The sequence below is a fragment of the Phocoena sinus genome, chromosome 14, assembly GCF_008692025.1.
Source record: "Phocoena sinus isolate mPhoSin1 chromosome 14, mPhoSin1.pri, whole genome shotgun sequence".
Lineage (NCBI taxonomy): Eukaryota > Metazoa > Chordata > Mammalia > Artiodactyla > Phocoenidae > Phocoena > Phocoena sinus.
Genome location: NC_045776.1, coordinates 39,009,294 through 39,031,774, shown reverse-complemented (window position 1 = coordinate 39,031,774; position 22,481 = coordinate 39,009,294). Strand labels below are relative to the sequence as shown.

At 49.2% G+C, this 22,481-nt stretch overlaps 1 protein-coding gene across 3 annotated transcripts in view; it reads left to right on the top strand.

The window, feature by feature from the left end:
- The first annotated feature begins 5,334 nt into the window (after positions 1 to 5,334).
- The window catches only part of FHOD3 (formin homology 2 domain containing 3), a 497,328-nt gene continuing 480,181 nt past the window's right edge, over positions 5,335 to 22,481 (top strand). Inside the window, exon 1 of one of the 3 annotated variants that reach the window (XM_032602812.1) lies at positions 5,335 to 5,626. In XM_032602812.1, the coding sequence (XP_032458703.1) occupies positions 5,462 to 5,626 (165 nt within the window). In that variant the 5' untranslated portion in view covers positions 5,335 to 5,461. The remainder of the gene's footprint in view (positions 5,627 to 22,481) is intronic. The other 2 variants (XM_032602814.1, XM_032602813.1) reach the window with 2 other exon arrangements.

The following is a 22,481-nucleotide window of genomic DNA, read 5'->3' as shown; positions in this document are numbered from 1 at the left end:
GATACATCTTCTATCTTCCAAATTACTGTGGGCAATTGTTTTCTCACTACATAACACAGGTAACCATATTCCAGTCTTCAGTAGTAATTTCTTACCACTTTTCCTAGGACCTGGCTTCTTCACATGGTAGTTTCAAGTCCATATGCCGAAAGGGTGAGAGCAGATGCTGTAAGGATTCTTGAGGCCTAGGTTCAGAAGCCACGTGGTTCCACCTGCAACATATTCTATCAAGGTAAGTCACACAGCCATCCCCATTCAAGCCGTGGGGAAATAGACCCCACCTTTTGATGGGAAAAGTGGCAAAGTCATATTGCAAAATGGTGGGGGGAAAAGGGGTGGGAAGGGATGTGGCCATCTTTGCTAACAAAACAACCACACCAAGGCAAGAGTGAGGATAGAGAATAAAAATACTTTCAGACATAAAATTTCTCAAAAACTTATGTTTTCTCAGGAAGCTACTGGGCTATGTATTTACAAAAACTGAGAATGTAAACCAAAAAACAATAGGACATGTGACCTGGGAACCAGGGGTTCCCACACAAGAGAGATGACAAGGAAATTTCGAGTAGGATAGGGCTGAGAGAGCCACATTCCAAATCAGAGCAGGAGGATGGAGGACTGCCAGAGGAATGCTTCTGGGAGTGATGTCTGAGGGGGAAAATATAGCATTGATAAATTATTTGACATTATTAAAAGAGGAGTTTTCAGAGCTGTTGCAGGATATGAGATCTAACCAGCTGCTCAAGAAAAAAATAAGCAACTGAAAAAAAATTGAGGCAAATATTAACTTCAGAAAAAACCAAAAAGTTGTACTAGAAAGGCCATGTAATCATGTGCACTATTTGACATAAAAGTGAACAACAGGGCTTCCCTGGTGGCGCAGTGGTTGAGAGTCTGCCTGCCAATGCAGGGGACGTGGGTTCGTGCCCCGGTCCGGGAGGATCCCACATGCCACGGAGCGGCTGGGCCCGTGAGCCATGGCCACTGAGCCTGCGCGTCCGGAGCCTGTGCTCCACAACGGGAGAGGCCACAACAGTGAGAGGCCCGCGTACCGCAAAAAAAAAAGTGAATAATAGTAACATAATCATGGGGAAGTGGTGTGTAATTTTAGCAGGTAAGAAAGTCAGTGTATTCTCTAAAATTCCTTGATCAAAGTAGAGCAGTGTCCTTATTATTTAGAAGTGAGTGCCTCTGGGAAGTGGGGTGGGATGTGGGTGACGACTGTAATACAGGGGCTGATAGTTGTTTTGTTTTGTTTTGTTTTCCGGTACGCGGGCCTCTCACTGTTGTGGCCTCTCCCGTTGCTGAGCACAGGCTCCGGATGCGCAGGCCCAGCGGCCATGGCTCACGGGCCCAGCCGCTCCGCGGCATGTGGGATCCTCCCAGACCGGGGCATGAACCCGTGTCCCCTGCATCGGCAGGCGGACCCCCAACCACTGCGCCACCAGGGAAGCCCGGCTGATATTTTTTGTTATAACTTTTTATTACTCTTAACCTTTTAAACTAAGAGAAAGCATTACATTACTAAAACAGAATGATTTCAAAAAATACGTTGAGAAAAAAATTGGCTGTTAATCAGAGGAAAAATTTATTGCTAGGAGCAGTTTCAAGGGAGTTGTCAGGGCAGAAATCCTCAAAAGAATTGAGGATGACCTATACGATTAAATTTTTAAAAGGTTTCGTTTTAGGTGCCAGTCGCTATTTGAAGTTTTAAAACTAAAATTGAGTAAGACAAATTCCAATCCTAAAAGTCTTACGGTTTGGTAGAGTAGGCATATGGGTAAGCAAGTATTTTCAGTGCAACATGAAAAGAGCTACCATAGCGACATGTAGAAAGTAATCTGAGACCACAGAGGAAAGAGAGACCGTTCTTGTCTGGGGTGAAGCTGGAGATGGCTCTCTAGAAGAGCTGATCTTAGAAATGTGCATTGGAGGATAAATGGATTCAGCTGGCCAACTAGATAGGTATCAATAAAAGCATTTCAGGTTGAGAAGCTCACCATGAAAAATCTCAGCATGTCTAGGAAAGGGTAACAAGTTCAACGTGGCCAGGATGTGAAGTGGGGACTGACCAGAGGTGAGCCTGGAGCCTAAGAGTGGGGCAGATCTTAGATGGTCTTGTGGGTGATGCGAAGGGGTTTGGCATGTAAGGATTTTACCTTAAGATATGACACATCTAATGCACATTTAAGAATGATCACTGGTTCTGGGGAAGCCAGTAGAAGATCAAATGCAGGTTGCAAGACTGGGGAAGAGAGACTCATTAGAAGCCTAGCATAGGAAGTGAGGGCTAGACAGGGGGAGAGTTGAGAAATATTTCAAAAGCTGATTCAGTGACAGGTCATAGTGACCAACAGCAAGATCCAGGACGCAAGTTGACTTTGATGTTCACTCATTCATCAGACATTTATTGTGTCCTTTTCTGTGCTAGGCACTCTGCCAGGCACTGGGCTGGGGGTGGTGGTGGTTTAGGGTTGAATACCACATGGTCCCTGCCCTAGAGGAGCTTTCAGTTTAGTGGGAGCAGAGAGATGTATTAACAGTAACTGTAGCTGTGATGCTCTATTCTTAAGAGGAGAACAGAGCCCAGAGGGACTGAGAAGAAGCTGCCAAAGAGGGAGAAGGTAACCCAGAGTGGGTAGAACTAATGAAGCTGAGAGGAAGAGAGTTTGGGAAAGGAGTGGTCCATAGTGACAGATGCTGCCGAGAAGGTGGGTAGCAGAGCTGAGGTGTTCCCCAGACAAGGCAATTAGGATGGCACTGATGATCTCAGAACAGCAGGGAGGGCTGCCCGCCAGGTGGTGAGATAGTCATCCTCACCAGCAAAGAGGTGGTGAGGATGCTGAGAAATGAATATAGCTCTTTCGTTCAGAAGCTGGTCAGGAAGTGAAGAAGAGATAAGCTACTGAGAGGCAAGCTTCATAAAGATGTAGCTTTTAAGATGGAAAACACTTGAGTATTTATTCTCATCAGGACCAGCTACATGACTTGTGGATCCCAGTGCACAATGAAAATTCGGGTCCTCTTGTTAAATCATTAAGATTTTTTTTTTTTCTTGCGGTACACGGGCCTCTTACCGTTGTGGCCTCTCCCGTTGCAGAGCACAGGCTCCAGACGTGCAGGCTCAGCGGCCATGGCTCACGGGCCCAGCCGCTCCGTGGCATGTGGGATCTTCCCGGACCAGGGCACGAACCTGTGTCCCCTGCATCGGCAGGCGGACTCTCAACCACTGCGCCACCAATCATTAAGCCTAAATCATTAAGAATTTTAAGACATTAAGAATTTTAAGAAGCCCTAAATCATTAAGAATTTTAAGACAGCAACAGCAGAGTGTGAAACCAGTGTGGGGCTCTTCTAAGTGCGGGGATCTATGTGACTGCCCAAGTTTCATGCCAGGAAGCCAGTCCTGATTCTCAGGGGAAGGAGCCCAGGAAGGAAGGAAGAAGGAGGCTAGATCAGTGACAAAGCAACTGGGAAGAGAGGGACTCAGTGTCCAGATGGAGGTAGAGCCTTGAGCAAGAGGAAAATCAGGGCTTTGGTCATCTTCTGAGATGGAGGAGGTGTAGGCTGGAGATGGAAGATGGAGAGGAGGGAGTGCTGGAAGGGGAGGACTTCACACCGGAGACATGATTTTCTTTACTGAATAATCTGTAGGTAGAGGAAAGTGGCAGAAGTGTGTGGCAGCCTGAGAGGAGTGGGAGGCCGCACTGAGCAGTGCTGAGGAACCTGGGGTGTATAGGTCATTGAGAGTGACTATTGCCAGCAGGCACTTGGCGGATGGGGAGGGAGCAACCTAGGGACTGACAGGTGAGGCCGGGAAAGTGGTACAGTAAGGAGGCCTCTGAGCTGATGGGGTGGCATTCATGTTGGGACAGAGATGAGAAATGAGGCCACCAGAAAGACTGGACGGCTCCCTCACTGAGAAGGGGTGAACGTCGTGGTGAAAATGGGAGGGTAGGAAGTGGGGGTCAAAGGAATGGGATTTTCAGGTTTAGTGTTCTGGCGAAGAGCTGATGGTGAAGTTGGTGTACTGGCCCGTCTAAAGGACTCATGCAGAGAGATGATTAGCAAATGCAAGGAGAACTAGAAGTTCTGCTGGAATGAGCAGGTGTCATGGATCATTGTTATTTTAAGAACAGGCATAAGCCTCACGAGTGACGGGGAGGTTCCATAGAGAGAGAAGGTTAAAGGTGCGGGTGAAGAGGCTAAGTATGGGATGCGTGTTTCTTGCCTTGAAGCCAGAAGAAAAGGAGAGAGACATGTTCTAGAGCCGTCTTGTGAAGACGCGGATGTGAGAGCGATTGGGTATATTCCATAAGACCTACTTAAGATACAGGGAGAACCGCGGCCTTGGCCACAGCCTGGTAATGGAGAAAACCGGGAGTTCTTATTGGAAACGAAGGGGGTCACCCTTGAGCAGCCAGGAGTCTCGAGGCTCAGGCAGGCCAAGGCGGGCAGGCTGCAAACCTTCCCTGCAAGTCCCTCGGTTGCCAGCGGGTCCCTAGCTCTCTGCCGGCTCCGTGCAATTCGGTGACCTCGCCGGAAGCGCCCCCCGTGGCCCCACTAGCTCCGTTTAGGGCTTTCGGAGACCTAACTGGCTAAGAGGCCGCAGTCATGCCGAGGGTCAACCAGGGCGTCAGGCCTGGCGCTGGGGTGTCGAAGCGGAGCCTCGCAGCTCCCCAGGCCTCCCGCCTGGCGCCCCCGGGCTTGTCTCTTAAGAACAGCTACCAGGGTTCGCCGGTTCACCCTCCTCCTTTGTAGTTTCCTTCTCCCCAAGGGAAACCTCCCCCGGAACCCTCGCCAGGGCTCCAGGTGCCTGCCACCACCCCGCTTGCTTGCCGGGGGCCGGCTTCCTCGCCTCCTGGAGCCCAGCTGGGGTTTTCCGAGTCCAGGCAGCGGGAGCCCGGCCGCCGCCGCCTTCATCTGGAAAGAGTTAAGCCCTCTCCCAGATGGATAAGAAGCCAGGGGACGGCTATGCCCCCGCCCCGCCCCCATACCCCGGTTCCCCGAGCCCCGAGGGGTGCAGCTCGGCCGGGGCTCCCTCGGTCTCGGGGCGCACGTGCAGCCGGCGGCCCAGGCGGTGTCCGCTCTGCTGGGGTCTGCCCGCCGGGGGTCGGGGGGTTCTCCGCCCCGCCGCCGCCGCCGCCGCCAGCGGACTTGGCGCAGGGCAGCGGATACTGCACGAGCCATCCTCCCTTTCCTGTTCCACGCGGCGGGTCGCGTGGGTCTCGGCGGCAGCCGGGCGGGCACAAGGGGGACGCCGGAGGGGAGGAGCCGGAGAGCGAGAGGAAGGAGGGGGCCCGCCGGCCCCGCCCCCGCCCCGCCCCCCGCGGCCGGAGCCTGTGAGCCCGCGAGCCAGCGAGCTGCGGCCGCGGCCTCCACTGCTCGCGGTGACCCCGGCGTCCCGGTCCGCGGCCCCGCAGATCCCGGGGCCCGCGCCCCCCCGGGGCAGGGATGCATCATGGCCACGCTGGCTTGCCGGGTGCAGTTCTTGGACGATACGGACCCTTTCAACAGCACCAACTTCCCCGAGCCCAGCCGGCCGCCGCTGTTCACGTTCCGCGAGGACCTCGCGCTCGGTACCCAGCTGGCCGGGGTCCACCGGCTGCTGCGGGCGCCACACAAGGTACGGCCCGGCGCGGGAGGGCTGGGCCCCCGGGACGCAGCCCCTGCTGCGGGGCGCGCCGGGGTAGGGGCGCCACGGGCAAGCTGGGCTGGGCGCAGCCGAGAGACAAGCGCCCAAGGGCAGACCTCCCCCCTCTCCGTTAGGCAGAGGGGTCCGGGCGCCCGCCGGCTGGCTCGGGTTCTCCTAGGCCAGCGAGGAGGACAGCCCCGCGTTCCGGCCCGGAGCGGGGGCGCGGGGGGGGGGGGGCGGCGGACTGGGCAGAACAGGTGCGGCGCCGGTCGGAGGCGGGATGGAGAAGGTTCCCCGCGCCGCGCCGTTCGCTCGGCCGGGTGGGCGGGGTGGGGCTCGGACGCCGGCAGTCGGTCCCCGCACCCGGGCGGGCGCCGAGCGGCGCGCGGAAAGAACCCAGGCCCCGGGGGGCTCTGGTCCTTCGCAGAGGAGACCCGAGCGACGCGCGGGACGAAACCTCTCAGGCCTCTGGGGCCGCTGCGGGCGGCCGTGCGACCCTCGCGACAAAGCACGCTTCCCGGGGACACCTCTCCTTTCTCCCCTGCGGGGCACCGCGGAGGGCGCCGCCCGCGCGCTACGATAGTGCTCGGAGCAGCCCCTTTTCCTTAGAAGAAGCAGGTGGCCTGGGGGACCTTGGAGGAGCAGTGGCTGTGGGAGGAGGGGCGGGGGCGCGGAGGGGCGGCGCGCGCACAGAGCCCCAAATGAGTGTCCCCTGGGAAGAATGGCTTCTCAGTCCACCCGATAGTTTTTTTTTTTAACCCTTTTCAGGGCAGGCATCTTGCAAAGTGTGTGCTGCGAAGAGCTGGGCGTTGAAAGCCAAGCATTTAGTTACCCAGGAGAGCCCTTTCTCCCATTTAGTGACTGCACCTTGAAGAATTACTTCCCCGGTACATTTGTTTTTTGGCTTAGGGTTCATATCAGAGCTTGTAGATGATTTATTCCTTGAGGATCAACACTGATAAATATTTGGAAGAGATAACCCTTGATGCCAAAAAGAACAAAATCGATTTAAAAATTTTTTTTAGACTTCTGTATGCTGTTCACCTGCCTTGGAAATAGAGAGGGAGGTTGGTGTGGGTACTGGTGAACATTGGCAGTGGCGTCTATTATATCACTGCTTCCCCCCCCCCCCCGCCCCCGCCTCCCAAACGCCACTTCTTAATGAGTAACCTGTCTTCAGGAATGAGGAATGGGGCAGTTCTGTCTCCTTTTCTCTGTGCTGGTGCAGGATGGATACAGTCACTGCTCCTGGGAACCTCTCTGGCCATAAAAGGTTGGACTGGGAGAATGATGTTTTTATTGTGGACTCAGCTTATCAGAATCACTTTTGTCGGTTATTTGGTTCTACTCAACCAGTGGGTTCAGTTAAGCGTTTTCGAAGGGCTTCTTCAGCATCATGGTTATTTCATTCATTATGGTCTCTGATTACAGTGATCTTTTGTTGAAACCACAGAAGACTCATAATTGTGGCCCTGTGACCTTGAAGTACTTTCCTTGGATTTCAAGCCCTGTGTACACCGGCTGACCTTTCAAGCTGGAACCTGAAGTACATTTTTATGTTTCCATGGAATAGCCCCATAGCCTTGATCCAGTGTTCCTGGTCTCGTAGGAGATCCTGATGCTCTAGCATTACACCACCCCCTCCACTGCCCCCGACCCCCTAGAAGCCACAGCACAGCAGTTGCCCTGGCTCACAGGACTTTCTGAGATGGCCCTTGTAGAATAAATGGAACCCAAATACGTCCCACAGAGACCCTTCACTCCTTGTCCTGTGGGAGGCCCAGCCAGCCTCAGTCTGAGTCTTTTGCCTGCAGACCCTTGCAGTATAGTCAGATGTTTGGCATTGTTTTTCACATCTAGAGCCGACTGATTGGCTAGTTCTATTAGCAGCGTTCTGTAAAGGAGAATTCAAGGCATCTATGTGCCTAGGTGCACATTTATATTGTAAAATCCTAGTTAATTTTCAGCAGGGAATCTGCTGGGTTGGATGACGCATCTGTGATAGAAAGAGCCAATGAGTTTTGAGCACTTGGTATGTAGGTTTGTACTCTATTAGGGATGTCAGTGCAGGATCTCATTTAATATTACACACATCTGTGAAGTGCAGACTTTTACTATACCTATTTTACAGATGAGGAAACTGAGGCAGAGAGCAATTAAATAACCTAGTTTCTCTGTTAGGAGTGGGGAGCTGAGATTCAAACCTTGTCTGTGCAGCTTGAGACTCCACTGCTGTTCTGCTCCCTGGACCAGCTGTTTGGCTGTGGGCAGAAGCCGCATCTCCTCGGACTTCCATTCCATTAACTTGGGGAGTTTCCTGAATCAGCTTCCTAGGCCAGGTACTTTTTGGCCTGGGGCAGGTGTTACAAGCATGAGTAAGAGCCTTGAGACAGAATTCCAGCCTGGTAGGGTTCACAGTCAGAGGTGGGAACAAATAGTTTCGCTAACAGTGAGGGAATGGGCAAGCCCCCGCCATGGATAAGGTTTCCATGTCCCACGGAGCCCAGCCTGGCAAGAGGAGGCGTTCCTGGGGCAGGGGGCGTTCTGGGTGGTGAGAGGGGAGAAGCGTGATTGTGAAACATGCAGACACTCCCAGCGTCCTCAGCCATCCTGCCTGGGGGTGTAGACTTTTGCTTGAAGGAGATGGCACACCCAGCAAAGCGTGCAGGGCTTAAGTGAGCGGCTGGATGAATTTTCACTAAGTGAACACACCTGTATAACAAGCCCCCTAAAAGGCCCCTGCAGAGGGTCTTAATTTGTAAAGCTCCCCTAGAGATTCTCCTGTGCTGGGAACCTTTGAACTGGTTAACCTCTTAGGTCCTTTCCAGCCCAAACTTGAGTCTATGCATCTTTTCCTAACCTAATGAAATATGTATACACTTATCTCATGTTTGCTGACTCCATTTGAAGTTAGTTGTTCATTTAAACCATTGTCTTGGACAAAAACAACATGTGCTTATAATGCTTTATCATTTTTTCCCCAAGCTGCTAGACTGAAAAATAAAAAACCACCCCAGCTTTTTATAGTAGTTCTAAGAGAATAATTCAATAAATGATTAGTCTGATAACAAAAGGGTCAGAACAGGTACCGTATTCTCACTGAGGGAGATGTTTATTTTGGTGGTTATATGTCTTATCTGGACTATGTGAGGCCTTTTGTTTTCAAATGCTGCATAAACAGGTGTTTATTTCTGGTTCAGTGTCTTAAGAAGAAAAATAATTGTAATTACAGGACTTATAATTTAGAAAAAACTGTGCAGTAGAATTAATAGAATCCTAGACCTTTCAAAGCTGAGACGTCTTTGGATTGTTTGACACCAAAAGTGAAGGTTCTAAGGACTCTTGCTTCTTTTTGATAGGCAAAACTGGAATTGTGGTGGTACCAAAAAACTGGTAACTAGCTCGCGTGTCAAAACAGCAATTATGACCTAGTAATTTAATTCAGGGAATGTTTCCGTGGCTGCTGCGGACCAGAGAGTAGAGTAATAACAGTTCCCAGGTCCTGGCCACGTGCCCAAGCCAAGCACCGTCCCAGACACGCACCGTCTTGCCGAGCCTGCGGCCACCCCGTGGGTCGGGCGCTGGTACTGTTGCATCTCACAGCAGAAGAGCCCAAAGCACAAAAAAGTCGGTGGGCCATGTGAGTGGGACATTCCAGAGCTGGCATTTGGCACCAGGTCTGAGTCCTTAATGACTCTACTACTTTTGTGTCTTGAGTTTTTTCCTTCCAGGCAGCCTGCCCACGTCTCAGAGTTCCATGCTCTCATTGGATTAGCCTTGACTGTGCCCTGTTCATTCCTTTCTCACTACCTTTGTCTTTGTGGTTCCCTTGCTGCCTCAGCTATCCCACCTGTCAGATAGCCAGTTGCTGGGAGGATTAGAACCTTGGTCCTCTCAGTGTGGGCTGGGCATCACCTAGGCTCTTAGAAATGCACTCTCAGGCCTCCCCAGACCTGCTGGAGCAGAATGTGCATTTCCCCGAGATGCCTTGGTGATTCCTGTACACACTGCAGTCTGAGCAGCATGGATTAGAGGTCAGTTAGGTCAGACTCAGTACAGGGCTAGGAGGGTTCTCTCTGTCTCCCCTGTTCACAGATAACTTCCTCGAGGGTAAAGACCTGGGCTGTCCAGTTCTCCAGGGTTCTCCTGGAAGCTGAGCAGTGCTAAGATGGAGTGTGCACTAAGTTGATTGATGGGCGTTAGTTTTAGAACACAAATCCACTGGTATTATTGCTCTAATGAATTTCCACCTTAATCCTCTTAAGGGACACATCTGTTTGCTACATTACATTAAGATTTTTTAAAGATGAGGTCATTAGTAAAGTTGGCAAGTGTGTTGTGTCACATAGCATCTTAGGACAAAACTGTTTAAGAATGTTGTATGAACAGCTAAGAGTGTCTCCGTGCAAGCTGAGTTGAATCCAACTGTACCGTAATTAGCTCAGTTGGTTGGAGCCGTGCTATTGAGATCAGGATCATGGGATTGAACCCTTTATGGGTCAGTTGGCTTTGCTTCATGCATGGCCACAGACCGCATCGGTAACGCAGCTAGACATCCAGCAGGTGCTGTCCTGGCTCCCTGCAAGGGTTTGGGTTGGGGTGGCCTGGTAGAAATCTTTGGGGGCAAAGGGCTAACATATAATGAGCTTGTGCTGGGCACTGTACTGTGGGCCTCGGCGAATAACTTCACTGACCCTCACAAGAGTTCTAGCAGACAGACAATGGTATCTCCAGTTAACAGATGGGGAAACTGAGGCACAGGGAGGTTAGGCAGGTTATCTAAGGTCACACTGCTTTTAAGTGGAGGAGCTGGGATTTAAGGTCAAGTCTTTTTTTCCTCCAGGGTTTGTAGCCAACTGTGTCCCGTTATTAGAAAACCAGCAGAGCACATGCTTTCTGTGCAGGGGGAGGGATGGGGGGAGGGGGCTGACTGCATTGCCTTTTCACGCTGCTGCCTGTCACAGTTTGTGACTTAAATGGTTGTGCTCTGGTTGTCCTTCCAGTGTAGAAGCTCTGGGAGTCTGTGCCTCTTGTCCTCAGAGTCCAACCTGCTTCCCTCTGGAAAACAACAGGACTGCCTTTGCCCTCCTCTGGACTCTGAAATGTTAGTTTTTAGTGGTGGCAGATTTAAAACTGATTAACATGCTAAGGCCAACTCAGGAGCACCCCTCCCCCAGCCTCCTTTCCCCTCCATGGTTTATTTCTCTCTGAAGATGAAACTTTTGAACCTTGGAAACCTTTCTGTCCTCAGACAGAAAACAGTCACCACTCCTGCAACCTCCACACTGTGTCACCTGCAGGTGATGGCCCTGTTTACTGTGGCCAGCTCAGGAATGTCCCCGATTTAAACCTGGCTTTCTAGTCCATGTAGCTGGTTCCGCGTCTGTGGGGCATTTTCAGTCTTGGGTTTGTCAGCATCTGGTCCTTTCCAGAGACAATCAGACTGCTTTTTGTTTTGTTTTGTTGTTTTAGCTATTTTATTGGGATGTGTTTCTGTGCCTTGTTCTGAGCTAAGTAAGAAAGAATGGGGGAAATTAAGTTATAGTGAATGTTAAGCCTCACCACAGGGATGTAATCAGCAAAATACAGATTGTGGGAAATTATAGTTTTACCAACAAATACATTGTAAAGGAAAAAAAGATGGAGATGGAAGGAAACCTTAGATTAAAAGAGATTTAAGAGATATATCAACCAATTGCAATGTGTGGCTCTAACTGGACATTGATTCAAACAAACACATTGTAGGGAATTCCCTGGTGGTCAAGTGGTTAGGACTCCGCGCTTTCACTGCCAAGGGGGTGGGTTCAATCCCTGGTCGGGGATCCCCATAAGCTGTGCAGCCAAAAAAAAAAAATTGTAAATAAATATTTGAGACCATTGGGGAAACCTGAATAGCGACTTTTTGATATTAAAAATTGTTGAAGTTAAATTAATAAAAAAATAAAAAGTTAAAACAAAATTAATAAAGATCTTTAACATTAAAATTATTAAAGTGTGATAATACTACTGTGTTATGTTTAAGGAAAAGTCTGTATCTTTCAGAGATACATACTGACATAGTTACAGATGAAGTTATATAATGTCTAGAATTTGCTTCAAAATAATCTTGGATGAGGGGCAGGTAAATAGGTGGGTGAGTGTATAGAGGGAACAAGACAGAATTTGAGTTAAAGCTGGATTATAGGTCTTTGGGGGAGTCATTATACTATTTACTGTACTTTTGCATACGTTGAACTTTTTTTTTTTTAATAAAATAGCTAAAAAAATTAGGTTATGAGTTCTGATGTTCCCTTTGGGATCAGCGTCCTTTCATTAAGTGTCACCGTGTGTCTTTAGTGTGTTTGCTGTGGCTGAGATAGCCAATCAGTAAATTTTTTGTAGTGCCTCCGCTGATACCTTCCTTCCCACCCTGATAGTCGTGTTCTCCTTAGGATTTTTGAAAAAAAAAAAAGGACATCGGTCTTTTAATGTTCAGAGTACCTTTCTCGGCTCAGTCAATTCCAATGATGAACTCAGCAGTCATCAGTTACATAAACTGTTAGTTTAGTAAAAAGTGTTAGGGTAGAGATATTATACACGGAGCACATGCATCTAAATTTTTATCACTAAACTGAGAAGTTGCTAAGGCTGTAACTAACGATATCAATATAAAAGTGCTCAGTTTCCCAGTGGCTCTTGGAGGCTGTGACATGCTTGCTTGGCCACCCCGGGGGTCGTGCCCCATTCCTAGTGAGTCAGCTTGGCCTCCATCTTCAGTATGCCTCGAGAGGGTATCTCAGAATGCAGTGAATGCAGTGATGGTGTAATGCATTTGAAGATGTAAGTTGATTGTATACCTTGGCACTCAGCATCACGGGCAACTTTTGATTTTAGCTCATTCAAAAAATAAAGTTACCACACATCAGCAAAATTATCTATACACCCAGAAGTTTGTCTATTTTTAGACCCACGTAGTGACAAACAGAATCTGCACTGCATCTATATGCAACTTGGAAACATACCTGCTCTTCCCCACTTAGATTTGGAGCCTAGAAATTAAAAAGTTGGACTCCAAGGGAGGATGTTTACAACTTAATGTTAGAAAAAAAAAGAAATCTCAAAATTGTTGAAGATGTTGAGAAAAGGGAAAATGTTAAAGAACTTGCAATTCAATACAGACTAATACTCCTAGGTTTGGCAAGAATGACACAGAAAAATTAGTTTGTGGGTCACCTCATCAAATATTTTTAGCATTCTTGGAAAGAGGAAAACCCAGAAGAAGACTTTTTTGTTATTGATTAGGCTACTTGGACTCTTCATACACTGGTGTTACAGCAGGGAATGAAATGCCAGGGTCTTAACCGGAGTGCACAGGTCAAGCCATAGATAATTGTGAAGTTCTCAGAATAGAAGGTAACTAACTGATGCATCTTCTCACTGGTTTATCAGATCCCAAGAGTGGCTTGGGGTTCATAGCAAATGCCGATGGGCAAACACTCCTGAGTGGCCAGATGCTGACGTGTTTAGAGCAGGCTGGAGACAGAGCAGTGGGTCCTCAGAGAGGACATGAGAAGGAGGTCCTTCTGGCTCAACTAGGGTCACACACAGCACTGCAGCCATTCACCCGGTTGCCTAAAACTGGCCACAATTTTGACTAAAGAAGTTTATACCAATGACATTTGTTTTATCTGTGATTTGAGGTCACCTTCTCCAACCCTCCCCTGGTTATAATTGATTAATCCGAGTTGATGGTAACATCCCTCACAATTCATGAAAAGCATGAGTGAGCGGTGGTACTGGGGTGGAGACAGCTGGTTTAAGCAGTGCTTCCCCCCCGCCCCCATATCTGTAGTTTTATTAAATGAAAACAAAATTTACTATTAATTGTGCTACAGCCTGGGAACCTAGCTTTTAACCCTTAAGACCATTGTGAGGGCACTTCCGTCTGGTCCTCTGATTTCATCATGGAGGCTGCAGGCAGCTGGGGGGTGCAGGTGCTCGACCCCCGGGGAAGCAGCCGACTGAAGACTGGGTATTGAGTCACTCGGAGCACAGTCTCCACTGCCTCCCCGACTTCCGTTGCATCCACAGCCTCGAGGGGGTGTTTCTGGCCTCCCTGCTCCCCTATCTAGCAGTGTGTTCTTGGTCTAACACCCCTCTCACTGTCTCACTGTAGTTTACAGCAAGTCTTGATGGGGCAGGGTGAAGGTTCCCTCCTTGCCTTGGAACATGGCCATTAATAGGAAAAAAGTAAAAGGTTAGAGATAGGGTCCATTCAGTGTTTTTTTTTTTTTTTGTGGTACACGGGCCACTCACCGCTGTGGCCTCTCCCTTTGCGGAGCGCAGGCTCCGGACGCGCAGGCTCAGTGGCCATGGCTCACGGGCCCAGCCGCTCCGCGGCATGTGGGATCTTCCCGGACCAGAGCACGAACCTGCATCGGCAGGCGGACTCTCAACCGCTGCGCCACCAGGGAAGCCCCCATTCAGCGGGTTTTAATGTGAGGGAACAGCCCAGGAATCAGGCCTGTGTGATTGGCTAAAGAGGAAAGAGAGAGCATGTCACTCCTCTGCTCTAAAACCTCACTCAGGCCCCCTGCCATTCAGGGTTACTCCGAAGCCCTTGAGTGTCTGGCCTGCTGCTCCATGAGGGCTAGTTGCTTGGTTTACTGGTGTAGCTCTAGAGCCTGGAACAGTGCTTGGTACATCATGTGTATACAGTAAATAGGTGTTGAATGAGTGAATTATCATACACTTTAGAGTTGGAGGGAAAAAAGAGCGGTCTCCTTACCCCAGCTGTCTCCATTCAGAAGTCCCTTCTGTAAAGCCTCTGGTCAAACACATTCTAGCTGCTTCTTCATGTATGATAGAGAGAAGTTGGTCCCCTCCTTTCAAGTATGGCATTTATCCATTTTTGAACTTTATTTGCTGGACTTTATTCTTTACTTGTCCCTGATTTTCACCTGGAAAGGTGAATCCTCATATCCCCACAGATGGGGATGGAAGTGGGTCTGGACCATCAACTGGCTGACTGAGCCCAAGAGAGGATGGAGATAGGATGGATAAGGCAGAAGAACCATGACCTCAGGGTTTGGTAAGTAGAGTGACCTGGGACCTGGGACCTGCAGGTAGTGCCTGGAGGGAGTTGCAGGAAGTTTGTATACTTTTCCCTGTGGTGGCAGAAGTAAAAAGCCGCTTTCTTTTCACGTTAAAGCTGAGTCATCTGGATTGTTTTTGTTACTCAAATCAGTGTATGTATCTTGATATGTATATGGTCTGGTACCCTAAGGCATCTTCACACTTGCAGTTCCATTTTACTGTGAACTTAAAACTGTTCGTCTGGAATCAGGGAGACGTTGCTGGGGAGAGATCACGGCTAACAAAGCTAGGTTCAATGAGAGAAAGGCCAGGAAGCAAGGAGTCTACCCTTATAAAACAGACAAAGCATCTGTTCCCATCACAGAATGAGCACGTGTATAAATTTTGAGACTACAGAAAAGCACACTGAAGAAATAGAAATCATTTCCTTATTACCCAGAGGGAACCACTCAACACTTTTGCGTCTTACCAGAATTAAAATATATAATGTTTTCAAACATTTATAATGTTTTAAATGTTTGATAAAAATGTAAATATCTGAATACTTTCCCAAGTCATTAAATATTCTTGGAGTGTATCATCTTTAATGACAGCATGGTGATCCAGCCTGTGCATGTACTATGGCCCAGATGTAAGCATTGTTCCCATGCTCTGTGAGGGAAAGGGCTCTGTCTTCTTCAATGTTTATTTCTCCTGTGCTTGGTCCTTTTTTTTTTTTTTTTTTTTTAACATCTTTATTGGAGTATAATTGCTTTACAATGGTGTGTTAGTTTCTGCTTTATAACTAAGTGAATCAGCTATACATATACATATATCACCATATCTCTTCCCTCTTGCGTCTCCCTCCCTCCCACCCTTCCTATCTGTGGTTGGTCCTTAATAAATCTTCATTAAATGAATATATGAATGAATGAAACACTGGATGTTTAGTCGGTTGCCAGTAAAAAAAAATGCACATAATGCTCTTTTATATATATACTTGCAGAAAAAATAATCTTTATGCTTTGATTGTTTCCTTAAGATGAATTATTAGATGTTTAGTTGCTGAGTAGAAGGGTAAAGAATTCATCTTAGATGGGAGCAGTTTCCCCCATTTTAAGCATTGGCGATGGTTGGGAAGATGATCCCTAAGTCCATATAGGACTGTTGAAGACCTGGGCCAGGATGGGAAGCCCAGCTCCAGTCCTACCTCCTTCTTGCAGGTGCAGCTGGTGTCATAGCAGAGAGTGACATTTGAATTCTGGGAAGATAACCCGGTGGTACTCAGAGAAGATTGTTAAAACCTTGAATAAATTATGTGTATGTATCCCATTGCCTCTCCCTATTTTGAGGGACAAAATCATGACTGTACTTTAAAGTTAGATCGATTACATTTCATGAATGCACATATTCAATGTTCAGTATAACAATATTATATTAGTAAGACAAAGATACATCTCATTAGTTGTTAATGCTTTGAGAAAACAGAGGCACTCATATCCTGTGGGTAGTGTAGTTGATGACTCTGCCTCTTTCTAGAGACTTGGCAATATACACAAGTTATAAAAATGATTGTTTTTGGCCCAGTGACCCTACTTACAGGAATTATTTGAAGAGATATATAAAAATGATGAAAGTACTATATGTATAAAGATATTTGAGGATTGTTTTATAATGAAAAGCTAAAAAATGTCCAACAACAAGGGAGATACTAAGTCATTATGTTTTATTATGGTTAGAATATTGGGTAGCTATTAAAATAACTCATACCTTAGTCAGCTCAGGCTGCCGTAACAAAATACCATAGACTGGGGGGGCTTCAACGACAGACGTTTATTTCTCACAGTTCTGGAGGCTGGGATGTCCAAGGGTGAGGTGCTGGCAGATTTGGTTCTTGGTGAAGCCCTTCTTTCTGGCTTGCAGATGGCCACCTCCTTGCTGTGACCTCACATGGCAGAGAGGAAGCTCTGGTGTCTCTTATATTTCTTATAAGGGCACTAATCCTGTCATGGAGGTCCTACCCTCATGACATCATTTAAACCTAGTTACCGCTCAAAGGCCCCACCTCCTAATGCCATCATATTGAGGGGTAGGGCCTCAACATATGAATTTTGGGGAGACACATTCAATTCATAACACCCTGCATGAGTCGTGAAATTGTACATGCGGACATATAGGTAAGAAATGTGAAAGATGGGACCAGTAACTTCTTTCTCCCAGACTTGCTCACCACGCCCCTTCTGCATCTCATTCGTTGGAAACACCATGAGAACGTCTTGTCAGCCTTGGTTCCTATGCACCCATCCAGTCCCCACCCTTCCATTGCCGAGTCATCCGGGCTCTCATTTGGACTCCCGGCTCCAGATAAAAGTGATCCATCCCCCAACCTACTTTCCCTACCTCCTCCTCCTTTACTCTGGTGCTTCCCCATTATTGACAGGGTAAAATCACAACTCATCATAAGGACACCCAGGGCTCTCTGGGACCTGGCCTCTTGTCTGCCACTCCCACATTGCCCCGACTGTCCTTCCCCCCACCCCGCCCCTCCCGAGCCCTGGCTGTGCTAAAATGCTTGCAGTTTCACTAAGAGGCTGCCCTGGATGGTAGTTAAATGTCTTACCTCTCCCTGGACTGCCCCTCCGTCCTCCAGCCTGGGGTGAGACCATGTCTGAGGCTCACCTCTGCTGGGCTTTGCCAGCCCTCCCCCTTGGTCTGTGCAGGCTGTGCTCCTAGCCCCCTCCCACTTGTTACACTCTGGTTCTTATTTCATCCCATGTCACCATCTTCCCACCAGCTATAAACCCGCAGTAGCAGGAAGTGCATTTCAACTCACCATTCAGTTCAGAGTTCCTAGAACAGTGCCTGATACACAGTAAGCCCTAATAAATAGTTTTTGACTATCTGAAAGAAGGTTAAGTGAAGAAAGTGCGGTATATACTTATATACATGATGATCGCAACACTACCAAAGGTAAAATTGATAGCTCGTGGGAAGCAGTCACATAGCACAGGGAGATCAGCTCGGTGCTTTGTGGGATAGGGAGGGTGGGAGGGAGGGAGACGCAAGAGGGAGGAGATATGGGGATATATATATATGTATAGCTGATCCACTTTGTTATACAGCAGAAACTAACACAGCATGGTAAAGCAATTATACTCCAATAAAGATGTTAAAAAAAAAAAAGAATAGATATCCTCAAACCTTTGTCAGATTCCTAATCCATAAACATGATTTGCATGTTATAATTTCCCTCACGAACGGCGGGTGAGTGGGGCATAACCAGCTCTTCAGAGTCTCAAATCCTTGTATTCTGGCCTCTTCCGCACTAGGCCCAGGCTAGGTCCTCGGACAGGAATCCTCAGGTTGGCAGAAGAAGGCCCGCCATCCGTCAGGGTCATTTCCTGTTGCGTTTGGAGGGGCGGGCACGAGCCTGGGGCCCTCCTGGGTGGGGGCCATGAGGTCTGCTCCATGGGGCCAGGCTTGAGGGCTGCAGTGCAAGATGGGGAAGCGCTGCCTCCTTCCACTTTCCTGGCTGTACCGGAGCCTTCTGCAGGCCTCCTTTACCATTCCTGCCCAGGCTGAGCGTGGCAGTTATGTGGTGAAGAGAGTTGTGAGCTTGTGCAGGGGGCACAGGTGGCCACAGCAGCTGTGAGCAGTGGGAAATTCTGAGCAGGGGGTGGATCTGGGAGACTGGAGTGCTACCCGCAGAGTCCAACCGCCCTTCTCTCCACTGGGGAGATTCAGCCCTTTGCCAACCTTGGAGCCCCCTGGGGAGATTTTATTTCAGGTGATGGCACTCACCTAAGGGGGATCTGTTACCCCTTTGCTGTATCAGATCCTAGCTGCAGGCCACAGGAGTGCTCGGGCTGGCTCCTGATCACAGCTTCCATAAATCACCAGCCCTCTGGCTTCTGTAGGACTTGGTAGGTCCCGAGTGGCTAGTGTCTGAATGACCAGTGCCCGGAGGTGGAAGAGGCTGTCCAGTCTTCCTGGGGTCCTGCATTCAAGTTCAACAGTTCTATGTGTCTGTCTGGGGGCAGGGAAAAGAGAGCTGTTGGGCATCCTGTCCAGAACAATAGTCAAGGATATGAGCGGTTTTTTGTTCCCAGAACTGGGTGCATTTTTGTGGACGGTGATTCATCACCGAATACGCCAGGAACAGAGCCCCGGCGTATCTGTGCAGTTCTCAAGGCACTGGGACATGGGTTCGCCTGGCTGATCCTCACACAACCCTGCAGGAGAGGGAGATGGGGCATTTAGGCCCTGTCTCCAAGTTCAGAAAACGAAAATTATGTTGCTTTCAGGACTGACGCACAAAGGTGGCGGGGCTAGAACTCAGGTACACATCTTCTGACCTCAGGCCCAACAGTCTCCCACAAGGACTCCCTGCCTCAGTCTGTCAGAGGTAAGTGTGAGGAACATATGTTGGCACCCAGGGAAGTTTGTATTGATAGACGAGCACAATCAGGGGGAAATTTCAGCTGAGTTCATAGACATCACATGTAACCACCTGGTGAGTATTTTTTACAAGGGAGCAGGCTTGGCTAAATGGGAAGCTTTATTTCTGTCAATGCCACTGATCCCAGGACATGAAAACTAACCCTTTTATTGTCATGATTGGTTGGGGAAATAAGTCAGAAACATAAAAAGTAAAGTAACCTCTGAAGGCAGCATATGGCTCACGTCTAAGTGTGATGTAAGCAGCCTGGGCTGTAGATATGTCAGAAGTGGAAGAAATCCACGTGGACTGCACAGTCCAGAAAGCCTCCTGGAGAGAGTGGGTGGGGTGTGAGTGGTTGAAAGGGAAGGGTGTTCCATGCAGGTGAGAAGCAGATGGGATGGGTTTGGGATCAGGTACGGACGGCTCTGGGCGAGTGAGAGCGGCTGGCCGGAAGGTGGTGACCTACAGCTGTGGGCCACGGGGCTGGGCTGGTACAAACAGTGAGCACAAAACTGTTTCAGAAGTTACTTCCATTCCATGTAGTGGAAACAAAGGAGAAGGAAGGGAAGAGGAGATAAATAACAAATTTGGGAAGAAAATGATTACAGAGAAAAATCGAGGGAAGGAAAACCAGGGCAAAGAAGAGAGGAGAGGGATGGACCGGCAGTAACTGCAAAGCCATCTACGACCAATGCGTGGGAGGAGGAAAAGCATCAGAAACGAGCCGCCTGGGAGGGGCCTGGCCTGGGCCCAGGGCACAGGCTGTCCCAAAGCCCAGGGTCCCCCTTGCTGCTGATTCCTGGTGGGCTGAGGTGTTAGCCCATGAGGGTTTAAGATGTGACCCTTTCTCCCTCCTTCCTCTCTTTCATGGGGTGTCTGCTCAGTGTCAGACTCTGTTAGGGTCAACACAGGAACCAAAATGAGTGAAACCAAGGGTGGGTGAAATGGGGTGGGCCCCAGCTCCGGCCCAGCCCGCGCGCTCCGCACGCCCTCTCCTCAAATCTTTGAACACAGCATCTCCCTTATGGGGCTATCATGGACAAAACCAGAAAAAGGATCCCACTCTTGGGCTTCCCTGGTGGCACAGTGGTTGAGAGTCTGCCTGACGATGCAGGGGACACGGGTTCGTGCCCCGGTCCAGGAGGATCCCACGTGCCGCGGAGCAGCTGGGCCCGTGAGCCATGGCCGCTGAGCCTGCGCGTCCGGAGCCTGTGCTCCGCAGCGGGAGAGGCCACAACAGTGAGAGGCCCGTGTACCGCAAAAAAAAAAAAAAAAAAAAAAAGATCCTACTCTTGCATGTTGGCACCACTTGGCTTTCGTGGCCTCCAGTCCCGCTGCCTGGTGGGCACCGGCAGGCCGTGCTCCTGTTTCCCTGGCCTCCCTCTCCCTGCCTTGCCCGCCACTGCAGAGACAAAGCAGAACCTTCAGATGCAGCTCCTGTCCCCACCCGCCTGTCCATCTGCCCCCATGTGCCCGCCCTCCTTCCTAATGGGAGCTGTGTTCGCTCTCCTGGACCGGCCAGGCCCCTTTCCGCCGGACCTTCAACCACTGCTTCCCTCTGGGATCCCTCGTTTAGCCTTCAGATAGGCTAATGCCTCCTTTATCCAGAAATCCCCTCCTCCCTGCATCTATCTTTCTTTCACGTTCACCCCTCTGCGCAACCTGAGTCTTAGACCTTGTCTGAGCCCTACCGTCTGCCTCACTTTCCCTCCTGCTCTATCCGGCACCCTCCCTCCCAGTGCAGCGATACTGCTCTCGCTGAGGCACTTGTCATTCACGGCGTGGACACCTTCCAGTCTTTGTCTTATTTAATCTCTTAGCAACACTTGCCGTTTCTGGTCATCTCCTCCGAGGAATGCTCGCTGTTCTAAGTTTGATGGTGAGAGATCCACCTTCCCTCTGTTCCTCTAATTTTCTGCTCCCTCCTGCTCTTTGCATGTTGGCTCTGTTCCAGGACCAGGCCTTCTCCTTGCAGTGGAGCTCCTTTCCTGGGTGGCTTCCAGGGCTTTCTGACGACCCCCTGGTTGGCATCAGGGGCCCAGCGCTCTCTCTGGTCCTGAGGCCAACTACCCAGCTGCCCCCTGGACAGCTCCTCTTGGGGGTCCCGCAGATGTTGAAGGTGCACCGTGTCTAGATGGAAGGCATCGTGTTATCTTCCCACAGACCCGTCCTGCTTCAGTGTGGAACTTCACCATCCAGCCAGCTGTCCAAACCAAGAATCACCCCCTGGCTTTGACCCCATCTCTCAGCCCTCACAGTCTGATTCTGGCACTTCTCTCCCCGTTCCATAGATAGCCCTTAGCATATAGAAAGTGCTTGGTAAATGATGAAATGAATGAAAAATAGACAAGGTAATATATGAGAAAGTGTCTGTCGCGTGGCAGTTGCTCAAAGAATGTGCCTATATTAGTTATCCATGTCTGTGAACAAGTCACTCTAAAGCATAGTTGCTTAAAACATTTTTATTATCACTCACAGTTTCCTTGGGCCAGGAATTTGGGAGCAGCTCTGAGCAGTTCTGGCTCAGAGTCTCTCTTGAGTTTGCAGCCAGATGATGGACTCAGGAGCTCTTCAGTCACAAGTCTGGTGTCCGGGCTGGGAAGTTGCAAATAACTGGGAGCTCCTTGGGCATCTCTCTTTATGTCTCTGTGGTCTCACATCAGGACTCCCTAGCATGGTGGCTTCCGGGTAGCTAGACTTCTTATGTGGCTGCTCAGGGCTCCAGAGAGTGAGGGCCAGGGCCGGGGGATGTCATATCGCTTTTTTAAACCATTGCTCTCCTTGTATTGTACTCCTTAGAAGGGAGTCGCCAAGCCTGACCCACATTCAAGGGCAGGGGAATTAGACACCATTGTTTCCTGGGAAGAGTGTCAAAGAATTTGTGAACTTTTAAAAAAGAAATCTAGGGACTTGCCTGGTGGTCCAGTGGTTAAGACTCCGTGCAGCAGGTGAGGGTTTGATCCCTGGTCAGGGAACTAAGGTCCCACATGCCACGCGGTACAGCCAAAAAAAAAAGTTAATAAAAAATAAATCTATATACAGTAAAATTCACTTTTGTTTTTTGGTGTTCAGTCCTTTGAGTTTTAGCATATGTTTAGGCTTTTAAAAAATTGAAGTATAATTGACTTATTATAATAGCTTCAGGAGTACAATATTGTGATTCGATATTTTTGTAGATTATGTACCACTACATGCCTAGATTCTTGTAACTACCACAGGATACAGAACAATTCCAGCAACCTGAAGAATTCTCTAGGGCTTCCCCTTTGTAGTTAGTCATCCCCTCACCCCAATCCCTGGCAACTACGAATCTGTTCTCTCTCCCTATAGCTTTGCTTTTTCCCAGAATGC